The 14,384-nt window shown below is 36.1% G+C and overlaps 1 protein-coding gene across 2 annotated transcripts in view; it reads left to right on the top strand.

The window, feature by feature from the left end:
- pum (pumilio) overlaps positions 1-13,646 on the top strand; it is a 978,781-nt gene extending 965,135 nt beyond the window's left edge. For both annotated transcript variants that reach the window (XM_067158497.2, XM_067158496.2), the window contains exons 19-21: positions 324-486; positions 570-738; positions 5,031-13,646. In XM_067158497.2, coding sequence (XP_067014598.1) covers positions 324-486; positions 570-738; positions 5,031-5,277 — 579 coding nt within the window. In that variant the 3' untranslated portion in view covers positions 5,278-13,646. The remainder of the gene's footprint in view (positions 1-323; positions 487-569; positions 739-5,030) is intronic.
- The last annotated feature ends 738 nt before the right edge of the window (positions 13,647-14,384 follow it).

Raw genomic sequence — 14,384 nt, 5'->3', positions numbered from 1 at the left:
CAGGTTCTCCCCCGCATAAAACTCGTGTTGTACACAAACCTAGATAAAACCACAATTGAAGGCGTGTTCAGTTATATCGTTAAGGTTCAATAAATGAACAATATCATGGTGACAGTGAAGCGGGATGTACACTGCCATGCTGAACGCCAGCCACTCTTGTGACGTCACGGTCCGAGCCTTGTGGTCTGTCTATCTAGTGCGGCCTTGGGTCATCTTGACAGATGTTTACAGATGAGTTTGAGGAGAACCTGGTATAATTCTTCATCGCAAAATTAATTACGTTCAGGTTTATTTTGTACTTTATATAGTTTTCTGAATTGCAGGTGTTCTCTCTTTCAACACATCCCTATGGGTGCCGAGTTATTCAACGCATTCTAGAACACTGCACCATGGAACAGACTGCACCTATCTTGGAGGAATTACACCAGCATACTGAACAGCTGATCCAGGACCAGTATGGCAATTATGTCATCCAACATGTGCTTGGTGAGTTGGCATAGAACATTTCTCTATCAGCTCTAGTATCCATTGAATGGTTGAGATGAATGTATGTTCTCTCTTTGTTCTAGAACATGGCAAACCAGAGGACAAGCTTCAGATTATCATGTCTGTGCGTGGGAAAGTGCTGGCCTTATCACAGCACAAGTTTGCTTCCAATGTTGTGGAGAAATGTGTAACTCACGCCACACGCAACGAACGTGGGGCCCTCATCGAGGAAGTTTGCAGTTTCAATGACAAGTAAGTTCTTCATTCTGATTACTTAGTCCAGTGGAAAACCAAATGAAATACTTACTGTGTAACTGTTATATATTATATTATCTGTGGTGGAATGCCCACTCCTCCAAGACTAAAGTTGGCAAGATAAGATTATATCAGACAGCACTAAGGACTAAAAGCATGGTAGTATGTAGTTGGTAACTCACTATGAGGATCACTGGTAGCATGTAAACCTCCAGATCCCAGTTAGAGGTTCAACCGAGCAGGGATATTGGGATCTTAATGGGTGGAAGAAATGTCCATTTAGGGCTTGATATTGCCCAGCAGATATCCGTTTTTCCTGCCATCAGAACATCAAAATTGATATGCATACAACCTAAATGTCATTAAATAAAAATGTCTGTATAAGGCAAATTAGTGCTTAAAAGCAGGGTTTTAAAGGTCAGAAGTTTAGACTAGGCTTAACCCTAGAATACATAGGGCCGATTGCAGAAACGATGACTAGTTTTAAGCCTTAGACATCGTCTACCTAAACAACGTCTAAATCAGTCACGATCTTCCATTGCATAAACAATGTTCAGTCGATGTTTAACTAGACATCCCTTAAAGTTTCAATTTTGGTTTGAAAATGGAGACAGAAGTATCTTTCATGCAACTCTTTGCTTGTCGCAACCAATGAAATTCGTCGGTGCGCACGCCGAACGCCAGTCAGCTGTTTGTCTTCCTGCACATTACTCAAATATGGCCGAGCATTACTTGCCCACAGATAAGAGTATCGCTTTGGGTGCAAATTAAATCTCATAATATTATCGACACTAAAGCGACACGATACCGTACGGGGAAGGGTAGCTTTCATTATAATGTTGTTACAGTGAGTGTAATCTACTCATAAATACGGTAGCTTCGACGAAGGGAAGATGAAGCAATAGTAATGTGTAACCGAGTGTGTTGTACGGGCCATATACAGTAGATGTAGCTTGCATTCTGGAGATCGTAGATTCGAAACGCATCATCAACAGCCGTGAAGATTGTTTTCCGTAGTTTCCCTATTTTTACACCAGGCAAATACTAGGGTTGTTATTATGGCCACGGTTCTTCTTCCCCAGTCCTCTTTAAACGATAATCACCACCACTTGCCTTTTCCTATCTGATAGTTGCTGAAAACCTATGCAATTATATATATAAAAATCCTATACAACCTACTTTTTAGTTTTCACTATTATGTGTGTTTACTTGGCAGTAAATATAAGTGAATCTCTCCCGGTTGATGTATGTGACAGCCCTCGGACGATCGAGACACGTAATTGTGATATGTATGTTGTCGAAGTTACCTATAATTCCATGAAAATTACCCCATGTATATAATAAAATATATCGATTGCCAAGAATTTATTCAAGTTGACAGTTACCGGACTGTCACTTAGTCAGTCTCAAGAAACAAGTCTCTCGTAAAGCGAAACCTTATTTTATGATTATCTCCCCGTGCATGTTAAACGAATTGCTGCGATTTAGCAGCGGGCGACCCACAGAGAGGCCGTCGGACTAACCTTTCTTCCTGGAATCGTCTCAACATGATAATACAAATTACATATTTCACGGTACATAACCTCTGATTGTGAATTCACTCCTGTCATTTCAGGTTAAACAGTGCTCTCGGCAGTGTTTAAACATGACCAGTTGAACATCGGTTTTAGACAGTGTCTAAGTGATAAATAACGTCTCTGCAATGCGGCAGCCATACTTAGGCATTGTTTAACCGTAGACATCGTCTAAATGCCGTTTCTGCAATCAGCCCTTAGTCTTATCTCACATAAACACAAACCCTCGTAAATTCCACAACTATTTTGGATTTTCAAGTCCCTGACATTAGAAACTCGCTCTTGAGTTTCCTGAGAACTTGTTGCATATATCCTATCATTGTGGTGGTTAAAACTCTCTTCAGTGGTGAAGCCTTTCTCATAGGAAAAAGAATTCTCTGATGCCCATTGTTGGTGTATCTCTACAGGAGCTGCCTTGATTTCAGTTTCAGCTGCGGTGTCAGGAAGTATCTAGTGCTCCGCTGATAAGATCTAACCCCATGATCTTCTTCAGAAAGTCCCTCTAGCTATTGATCATGTGAAATGTTAAGCTCTTATGCCATTATCTTTTGCTTACGGACAGGGAGGACAACCAACTCTCGTGCGATCTTATACGCTGCCTGTCTCGGTAAATCGTTGCATTGTCTGGTAGACGTACATCTTGCTGACTTTCAGCTGTTTCAGAGTTTGGATAATCTCGGCACGGCATTCAATAACCTATATATATGGTTTTGGCGACTCCGATCTAGAGAGCCAGGAATATCGGTCCAATAGTCTGATCATTCACAATTCACCGTCGTCATCGGAAGTTTCGCCGTAGGAACTTTAGTCGCTGGCATCTTTCCACAAATAGTCGTCCTCACTACCGTCCACTGAATTTGAAATTCAGCATTTCTTAAAGCTTTTGGACACTAGATCGTTGGGAGTGCGTGCCCATGCAGTCTTGATCCAGCTGTGTATTAGTCCCACTTCAGGCCTCTTCACTCATCCGGTTGGTGTTGATGCGTGTGATCACCATCAGACATCCATTCGGTGTACAAATGTTTCTTTGCAGTTTTGAAAGGCCGGTTCACTCACACATCCAGTGGCTGTAGAATAGAAGAGAGTCCTCCGGGAATTATTGCAAGATCGGTTTTTACTTTCCTCATCATATCTTCTGGATGTCCTCGGTAACTGTCCATCACAAGCATGTTTCGTTTTTGGAATAAAGCTCCCAGGCGATGTTGCCAAACGCACTTCACCCAGTCCTCAACTAACGCACTGTCCATCCAGCCTGACTCGTGTGTTCTAACAATAACACTGGACGGAAAGTTTCCTTTCGGAAGTGTTTTCCTTTTCAGAACCACATATGGAGGTAGTTTGGTTACATCCACTAATACGCATAACATTACCGTGCATCGTTGCTTTTCGTTACCACCTGTCCTGATGGTTACACTTTTAGAACCCTTCGTATCCACTATATTTTCCAACGGCATTTCAAAATAGACAGGTGTCTGGTCAGCATTCCCAATTTGCAAAAGTTTTTCTTTCTTTTGCAAATCACGAATACACAATCTCTGGCAGTACGGTACCGGGAATCAAACTCAGACTCCCGAGAACGGCGAGTAATTGTGCTAACCATTACGCTGGCGGACATTCTTAACTACAAAACACAGACGTGACTGATACATGCTTGCAATGCGTGGATCGGACATGAAACTATTGACCCATTTGTGTAACGTCATCAGAGCTGCAGTAAGCCTACACTACGGAGGCGGACATTTCTTAAAACACAGATGTACCGTATAACTTTGACGCGTGTTTTCATTGCGTGGGTCGTACGGACAAAACTATTCACAAAATTGTGCAACGTCATCAGAGCTGCAGTAAGACTTGTACCCACTTCGAAGCAGAATCGTTGTTGTTCTCTGACAAATTACGGTGGGGCTCTTGTATGTGACTTTTTTTTTTCTTCATCTTGAAAAGCCAGGTGGGTCTAATACACGAGTAAATATGGTATATATCAGTATTGTTTGAATTAATATTTAAAGTGTCAATTTTAGTACAACAAAATACCAACAAAATCAAAGATGTTGATGTTCAATCAGTACTTAATACCAATCTTAACTTATGGTATTGAAACCTGCACCCTCACTAGGAAAGACTCATCAAGGTTGCAGGCATCCGAGATGAGTTTCGTGATGTCCACAATTCAAAAAACAAAACTGGACAAGTTAAGGAATGATGTGGATAGGAAGGAAGCTGGGATTGAGACATCATTGTTAGATCGGGTCAGCATGTCCAGATTGAGATGGTTCGGGCATGTAATGAGGATGGAGCCAACAAGGACAGCCTATGTTAACTTGGAGAGACGTGTGGCAGGGAAACAGATGGCGGGAAGACCAAGAACCCACTGGATGGACATCGTAAAGATGGACATTGCAGATCGGGGAAGGACGCTGGAGGACTTCATTAACAACAGAACGTATCACAATGAGACAGAATGGAAGAGGCTCACCAACAGTACCCGGGAAACTGGAACTGTAAAATGATGATGATGATGATGATTTAATATTCTTTGTATTGGCCACCTCTAGTTAGAGGAAGCACTCTCTTCAATAAATTTGTACTCTCTCTTATTTTGTCGGACACTACGTTCGTAGAAGTTTAATATTTTGATTTAGAAAATTGTTAGATCTGGTGACAGATTCATCACCTCAGTGATGTCCTGTTAATGTTTATTTTTCTTTTTTCCAGTGCCCTGCATGTGATGATGAAGGACCAGTATGCCAACTACGTGGTTCAGAAGATGATTGATGTGTCAGAACCGACACAGCGCAAGTGTCTAATGCACAAGATTCGACCGCATCTCAACTCCTTGCGCAAGTATACCTATGGCAAACACATCATTGCCAAACTGGAGAAGTTCTTCATGAAGTCAGCCGCCATGCCTGTTGGAGTGAGCGACCTGGGACCCATCGGTCCTCCGGGCAACCCTATGTAAAGATCATGGAGCTGGTGGCTGGGGCAAACAGCAAGACACTTGTCGCAACACAGAATCAATAACGGAATTGGAAATAAAGATTTTATGGAGCCAATGCGACATTTGTTAGGGTATCTTAATCTGCCGGGGCTCTGTGAATATCGTTCTTGCTGCCACTTTGTTTTATTCTTCATTGACGAGAATCAAGTTTTGAAACTGTTGCGATGTTCACTGAGCAGTCCCTCTCTCTTTTCACCCTCAAGAATTATGTATTTTTATTATTGTAAAGATTTTTTTATTATTATATAGTTAAGGAAGATATGTAAGAAAGTAATTTGTAAATTTTTTTTACCCATTAACTGATGAACCTGTGTATGATAATCGATGGAAATTATTTGTGTCAATCTCTTTAATCACGTGATTGTGTTTTTGATTGCTCTTCTATTCCCCCTTTGAAAAGCAAGAATATGAGAATTTTTTTACGTTTTCTTTGGCTCCAGCTGAATGGAAGTCATCAGTGTTAATAAAGCACATATTATTTGAGGGGGGGGGAATATATTATGGTAAGGCTTACTGTAAAATAGTGGAAGAAGTTGGAATGTTGTAAATAGCACAGGAAAGTGTTGTAAAAGGCATGAATAGAAGTTCCTTCTTTAATTAAGTTCTGTATGTTTGATTTTTATCATGTGTATAATCTAAAAGAAATACTTGTGCATAAATTTAAAAATAATTTAAGATTTTTCTTCAGATGATGGAAGATTTCACTAAAACTATTTGAAGATGGAGGTAAACTCTTTCAAAGCTTTGAGTACCAACCCTGAATATTTTGTGTTCGGGAACAAACTTTTACCGCATTGAGAATTGGCATAGAAAAGTTTCAAAAAGTTTGAGAAAATATTTTAGCTGTAATTTTTGCTCGTCTTTACAGAGTTAGGATATTCAGTCGGTGAATTTTCTGGAGATACAGTTTTCATTTTGAAGCTATAGTATGCCTCGAAGAAATTAGTTTTGCTAAAATGTACAGTGTGATGAGGTATTACTTCTCTAGGCCCATTCTCAAGGAGCTTCCATCCATTCATGTTTGTAATTTCTGTAGAGAAAATGTTTTGTTTGGATTGTGATTGGAAATGGTGCAGGAATTAGGGTAGATGCCACCTTCCCCACTTGAAAAAGCTCATATACATAACCAAATCAGGATAAAGCTTAAGCTTTAATCAACACCCAGCAGATTCTGGAAAGAAACTCAAAATAATGAACATTTTTTTCACTGTGGTTAGGGAAGATTTGTTTTCCTTCTCAGCCAGATAATATTGAAAATAAATCTTGTAATTAACGGTTATATTAAAAAAAATATATGAATCATCAAATTGTGATAAACCCCTCAGGAAATAGTTGCTAAGGGATTTTAGAAAAATAAAAATGAAAGATGAAAAAAATGTTTCTAGAAATTTAAAATATTGATCATTGAATTTGAACTGTCAATGTATAAATATTTACTTATGAATCCTTCTTTCCAATGTGCATTCTTGATAGGGAGACAGACTTTAAATATAAAGAGCCAGTTTTATTGTGCATGAACTGTAAATGGCTATATCACTGCTAATTTCTGCATTTTCCAGAAAAGCAAAATGATAAAAAAGATATACATATTATACATAAAGAATTCTGATGTGTACATTATTCTACAATTACTGTGTATAAAGATCGAGAAGTTAACCGTTTTAAATACAAATTTCTAGATGAGTATTGTACAAAATAAAAAACAGCAGATACTCAAGGGATTCTATAGAAATCACAGAATTGTACAGTTTTGTTAGTATTGATATGGAAAAAAATGCATTTTATGAACAAAATGTGTCAATTTTTTTCTCTTTATGGAGAACATATTCAGGGTTTGATAACATTGCTTCATGTCGTCATCCATCCCAAGAACAAGCCTTGATTAAGTTTTTCATCTCTAGGAACGTTAATGCTGCTTTGAAATATTGCTAGAATAATCATTTTAATTTATTTTATATTTTTTAAAGAATTGAAACTTCCTTGCTCTGCTAGGCAGTAACTGTAGATTTCATAGCGTTCATAGAGAAGAAGTGACTACGATCTTGCCATATCCTGTGGCATTGTGTATATTAGATCTGTAAATAATTCCTTGGTTCTGCAGTTTTATATGTACATGCAGATAACTCGTCGTTTGATGAGGATTCTCTTTTTTTTTTTTTAATTCTGGAAGACGAAGTGACAGGATGACCTGTGATCTGATGAACATGTTCGGGTTCTGTGTCGTGTGTTATACTGAGAGTTTCTCCTGTACCCTCAGATCATTTCACTACTTTTCTTTTCCTAGCTCGTTCCTTCATCACTTGTGTATTTACTACATCTCATATATTCACTCTACATTTAACAAATAATTCGCTCATCTCACCAGAACTAGGAGGAAAAGTAACAGACTTTTCTTTGTAAATTCAGTCTTTGTAAAAGGGAAAAGAAAAAAACAACAGGTGAACTTAACTTTTAAAATGAAAAGTGTGCAGAAGAAAATAGAAACTTTTTTTATCTGACAAACTTGTACAGTGTACAGGCAAAGAAAAAGACTTTCAAGAAAGAATTTAAACTATTTTTCGTAAAAAGTTGAATAATAAAGATTTTGTGGACATCTTCCCATCCCAGCAGAACATACTTGGTCAGTTCTTTTTATTCCCAGTGAGACATGGAAGATACTGAATATGAGAAATAGAATTTCATGTATATTATCCAAAATTTGCTGTGACACAAGTTCATGTAATATATAGTAGGAATGTGTTAAGTATATTAACATGTAATAATAAATTGACCTTTGCATTTATATATGTATACATATATATATACACGACACACAAAACCTTGTAAATGTATAGTAAACTGTAAGTATGGGATTATAAATATATATACATTTCATTTTTTAATTATAAAATGGAAGTCCTGTTGGTAGTATTAAGGACATGTAATTTGTTTCATATATTTAGACATCTTTTTTATACATAACTGTAAAGAAGTTGGCACTCCATAGAATTCTATTTGATTTTTGTCTTTTTGTCATCTTTGTGGAATGTTTGTCTCAGAGAACAGTCAGTGTACAATTATCATTTCCACCACGCTTTAGGAATATAATATGCATAGTAGAAAATTTGTTTGTCCGTCTTGATCATGTCTAACAAATAAATGAAAGAATTACATGTTGGTAACGTTCAATTCCCTCTTATCCATGGAGAGGCCCCTTAAAGAACCATCTATTTTTGCACACTCACTGAAAATCTAGTTGTACATTTTATCAGAATGAATCCTGCACTCATGATCCTCATATTTGTTCGCTGTATTTAATGTAGTGGAGATTTGAGAATTGACTCTCTCAATTGCTTGTTATTTGTGGTGTGAAGGAACATTTAAACTGTTATGGGGGGGAGAGGGGAGTTCCGCTCAATGTGTAGGTAAATTGCCCCAACATTACAATTTTTCCCTCGGACGTACCCTTCTTCTTGAAAGCGCTTTGCAGATTTTTTATGATAAATGTGTTTTGCAACTTTTTAATATCGAAAGCAATCTATATCTGACCCCAAAAATTACTTTGTAAATATCAAACCCTTGAACCTGAAGAACATAATCTTACACGATGGACCAATGTACATAGATAATTTTTGTTAGTTGTTCGTGATTGTTTTCATCGGGTGTTGGGCTTTTCTTTCTTCTTAAAAAATGAAAATGGATATACATTTTGTACATTCCCACAATCCCAGCATCTGTGTTTTAGAATCATAGGGGACTCAGGTTGGGTGGGAGTTCAGTTTCATGAACATTAAAGAATTAGTTGAAGGGAGTTCTGAAAGATTTCCTCTGTCCTCTGCTTAGTGATTCAGATAACTCTGAAAACACAAGTAGTTTTTTTTTTAATCGACAAGACAAGACTGGTTGGTGACAATGGCACGTCAAGAGGTTAGTTTTGGTTGCAGCCAGAGATTTGTACAATGTGTTCAAAAGTTGTGTTACATAGACATTCATTCTCTATCCCCTTGTAAAGTATAAAAACCCAAACCCAGAAACCAGATGTAAATGTGTTTATTATTGTTGACTGTCTCGAGTTTAAATGTGTAAACATTTTAAAAAGAAATTGTAACGTAAAAAGAACTGTACAGTGATATATTGTCAGATAATTTATTTTTCTTTGTACATTTTTCGTGTAACTGATAATTTTTATACATATATTAAAATCTCTCCTTGTGACCTGTACATATCAGTCTGTCTTTTCCTTGTTATATATATAAATATATGGTTGCTCTCCGCAGTCCAAAGGAACCTTCTCGACTGTGTCGCACAGCCTTGTTGTCTGAAACCCGTCCATAGCTATGGCTGGTGATCAAACGTTCTCCACCTCGACATCCAAGGATATAGATTGCTGACCTAACAATTGTCACTGATTGTGTACCATTTGTTTTCTCCTAAGCTGTATTATAATCCACAACACATAAGCTGTGCATTCATTACCATTTGTAGATGAATGATTTTTGTTTTTCATAATTGTGCATGTATTTTCTACAAAATAACTGTAGCATATATAAATATATATATTGAAATTATCTGTACGGAACTGTTCATGCCCGACCTCCATGCCCCCAAAAGGAACAAGACTGGGCCAAGGCATGCCCAACACATTTCATACTACTCCCTTAAGACATTTGCCTACATAATTACTCCGATTCTGACTAATGGAGCTGTGATTACGTACAATGGCCACATCTTTTCTCTTCCCTCACTCAGTCAACTCATAGTCAGGGGCTTGGAGGTTGGACGGGAACTGTAAATGTGTGTGAGATAAGAATAGCTGTTGTCGATACATTTTATGTTTGTGTTGTGAGAATGGCTGAGGATATTGTAGGCAGAAGACATCTGTTTGTTGTGTTCTCTTAATTCAGTTTTTGTTGCTGTTTGATTGCAGATTCACTGATGTTCATCTTGTTTTTTCCCTGCGGTGATATTTAAAAGAACACTTTAAGAAACTGTAGGGTCGTTTCAAGTACTGTAGATATGGTGGTTATATAGAAATATAAAATCTATCGGGAGGATTTTCTTGGGCTGCAGTTGGTTCTTAGAAATGCAAGCTCCATCATGTTACCTTCTGAATAACTGCTGGGTTCGCATGTCAGAAATTATCATTGCCGTTACATGTTAAAAACTGAAAAGATACGAGGTAGTGAGATTTTGTTAAATTCAAAAATAGTTACATGAGGGAAGAAATGGGAGTAATGAAGACTTTCTGCAAGATTTACTGAAACAATCTACTAATCTTCGTGTAATTTTTTGGCCCATTTACAACATCATTTTTATAGGGGGGGAAATAGGGCCATTGATAACTTTGAAAATGAGTGGTCAGAGATGTTGACTAAAGACATTCAGTTTGTAACAGACTTCCCTAATATTGGTTTTAGTTTAAATTGCCTTGTTTGGTTTGGTTCAAAGTAGTAAGGGATTAAAGAATCTGGGTTTCACTGATCGTTGTATCTCCAAGTTTGTCGTTTTTCTTATCTGAATCTCTGCTGCTGCTGCTTTATCTTATGACCTTCCTTTTGAGGAAATTTTATATCAAAATTATTCAACTAGTTTAGTAATTTGACATCTCTTTTTTTTTCAGGTTAGTTTTCTTTACTACGTTTTGTCACTGAACATCATTGTTTATTGTTCAGGGAAAGACTACTTAACTTCCACGTCTAATGTGTGGCTAAGAGATGTATTTTTCGCCAGAACTCAATACTCTTCACGCAAGAAAAATTTTTAATTTAAAGAGAAATTTCTAGATATTGGATGTTTTTTTGACACGATTTTCATTTTCCTGACATTTCTATATAAAGGAAGTCCTGACCATGTGGATCCTAGTCTGATTTGAGACTAATAGTTGTCTTTCAAATATCAGTCTGCCAGAATTACATGTTAGCAATGTTTTTCGTAACCAACATCATGCTGATGAACATTGTACTGTATTTTTAGAATATAATCATCCGAAACTGAGAGCACGCTACAGTCCTTCGCTGTCCCTCAGTGCATATTTTGGTCACAGAATGAGGAAGCCCTTTGCTTGCTTTGTCTGATTCAAGCAGGGAATTCACGCTTTTCCTTAGCAGTCAATATTATTGTAAATATGTTTTTAGCTGAGTTGTTGTCGCTAGAAGTAATTCCTCAGCCAAGATGTAATAATTTATTCTGCGAATGTGGGTTTTTAAATTACAAGCAAAGTATGCTTGCGATATAATGTGGGATACTAGCTAGTTTGCATTATTATATATTATAAATATATACATATATTAAAGTTTTGTCAAAGACTGATGTAAAGGATTTAAAAAAATATACACAAGACGAAAATTATAAAAAATGTAATGAACAAATTAATCGCATTTGTATAATGTACGTATGGCATGTTTGCACAGAAATCAGTGTTTATATCTTGTAAAAAGAACCTTAATTAACGTACAGAGAAAAAGAATTTAAAAATGCTTCTATGGAAAAGATCAATTTAGGCTGTTTTGTACGTATATATATAATCAAACCTTTATTCCTATGGAAGCTAAATTTTTTGTCATAATTTTAAATGTAGAAAGCAAAACTTTCTTTTTACTGTTCGTAAGAATAATTCCTTTTTTAATTTGTTTAGTGCACATAATGCTGCTGTAGGAATATACATAATGCAGACAACCCCTATTGGCTTATGTACCTATGCATTAAAATCTTTATAAATATATACATACTTCCTAGATTTGCTGCAATGTTTAAAAGAACTAATTACTACTAAGTGAACCATGTTTTCCTCTGTCTTGCAATTCGGTAGCAGGGTTTATGAACACAATCTGTAACTGTGCTGTTATGTGTTAGCTAGAAATGTGGTGGATCCCAAAATACTTATGCTCTAATTTCATAATTTTTAAGTTGTAAATGCTGAGTGATCAGAACATTATCAAGACGTCAGATCAAGATTTCTAGGTATTTATTCTAATTACTTAATGCCTTCTCCACTACTACAGTTCTAAGTACAATTTAACAGCACTTGACTTCTTAGTTTGTGTGTTAATAATTTGAGTTAAGTCTTGTTCTGATCTTGGATTGACTGCATTGCATTCTGACTCAAACATGCTCTCTTTGCGTAGTTTACTTTCTTGCGATGTGTTGCATTGAAAATTTGTTAATTTCCATTTTTGTAAGTAGCTGGGTTTATAAAAATCTGTAATCTACAGTAAGAAGTGCCGGAATGTTAGTCTTTATATTTAGTTAGTGCTGTATGCCTGGATTTTGGGTGGGGGGGGGGGGGGATAAAGATAGTTTATCAAATTTTCATTTGAATTAATTCTGTAGGGAATATGTCAGGAATGCAGTATTTTTAGGTATGAGTTTAAATAAATTTACTATTTACATTTTTTATATTGGGGCTTATGAGTGCAACACATCACAAAGTCAGGAATTTGCAATTCCTAATTGCCATGAACTTTTTTAAAGTTGAATATCCTGGAAAGTAAGTTTTTAGTGATAGTGTTTAGTCTAAATATCTGTCACAAATAAAAGGAAAGCTATATGTTTTCCAGGTTCTAGTTGAAATAGGCTATTATTATAATTTTTTTTTTTTTTTTTTTTTTCTGTGGGATACATGTAGGAAATGTCTGATCAGTTCGATTTGTGTGTTTCTGTATAAGATGAGTGTGCCTATAGATAATAATCAGTGTTTGATGACTTTTTTTTAACTATATTATTTTTTATTTATGGGTTAGAGAATGCGTTGGATAATTTTATCCACTCCCACCCCTCTTCCTATTACACATATTTACTTTTTTTAAATTTCTGTGTAAGTAGATTAGTTTATTTGTAGTTTCCTCTTCTTATGTAATATTGTAGAAACCAGGTGTATTATATTAGACGATATCATCATTCTCATTTTGTATAGACACGGGTGAGAATTAGCAGCCCCCTAGATCATCGAATGTTAGAGTTTTTATATATATGCATCATTATTATTAATATTATTACTGTTGTGGATCATTTTCACACACAGGTTTTTTTCTTTGGATCTGAATTAGTTTGTTATATGTTCTGTGGATCCACTTTGATGTAAGGAGAACTTAAATGCAAAGGGATCAGTAATGATGGAAACATACAAATCATAAATTTATTGTGTTGTAATTTTTTTCTTCTTGTGCTACAGTACCCCTTCTTTCTCCATGATTACTATTATTATACATTTATATATTAATCTATGTAGAAATTGAAAAAAGGAAAAATCATTTAATGAAATAACTTGTATATGGTTGTACAAAATGTAATTGATTTACTTGTGAGAAATAATAATAATAATAATAATAAAACACTTTCTGTAATGATAATATGAAAAATATGCACTGGTTCTTTTTAATAGATATCCCCTCCTTTTGTTACAGCATTGTCATCAAATATTCAAAACAGCTGACTGTGGAATCTTGAGAATAGTAAATTCAGTCTGAGTGCAAAGATTTGCAGTAAATGTCTGTGACAGGAAATTGTCTACAGTTGTACCATACATGCTCATTTTTTTTTTATTATTAAGATAATTTAGAGTCACTTTAACCCTAAGGTCTTATCGTGACTTCTAACTGTAGAATTTACATTAAATTACAGTAGGGTGAAGAATGGAAAAAAAAATATATATATAAAAGTGGTATTTTAAACTGAACAGTTAAATTTTTGAATACAGACCAGTGTCTTTGAAAAACTTGATAATTTGTTTGCACAGTGAAGGAGATGAGTGTGTCCCCTTAATATCCTTAGGTATACCGTGGTACTGGCGCCATTTGTCATACAGTGAACAGTCTGTTATGATGTGTTTCACAGTCAACACACTATTGCATGTTGTACAGATGGGAGGCAGTTTCTTCTCAAGGAGGTAGCTGTGACTTATCTTGGAGTGGCCAATCCGTATTCTAGTTATTAGGACTTGATCTTGCCTGTGAAGGTTGTGAAGATAGTGTTGTACTGTAGATTCCGTTGTTACTTCGTGGAGTTTGCTGTTCGAAGTTTGAAGCCAATTTATCTTCCACTGTTGGTATAATTTTGTTTTAGCATAGGCAATAATGTCAGTGTGAGGGGTA

The sequence above is a fragment of the Anabrus simplex genome, chromosome 14 (assembly GCF_040414725.1).
Source record: "Anabrus simplex isolate iqAnaSimp1 chromosome 14, ASM4041472v1, whole genome shotgun sequence".
Classification (NCBI taxonomy): domain Eukaryota; kingdom Metazoa; phylum Arthropoda; class Insecta; order Orthoptera; family Tettigoniidae; genus Anabrus; species Anabrus simplex.
Note: the sequence above shows the minus strand (reverse complement) of the source record. Positions and strands in the feature narration are given on the sequence as shown.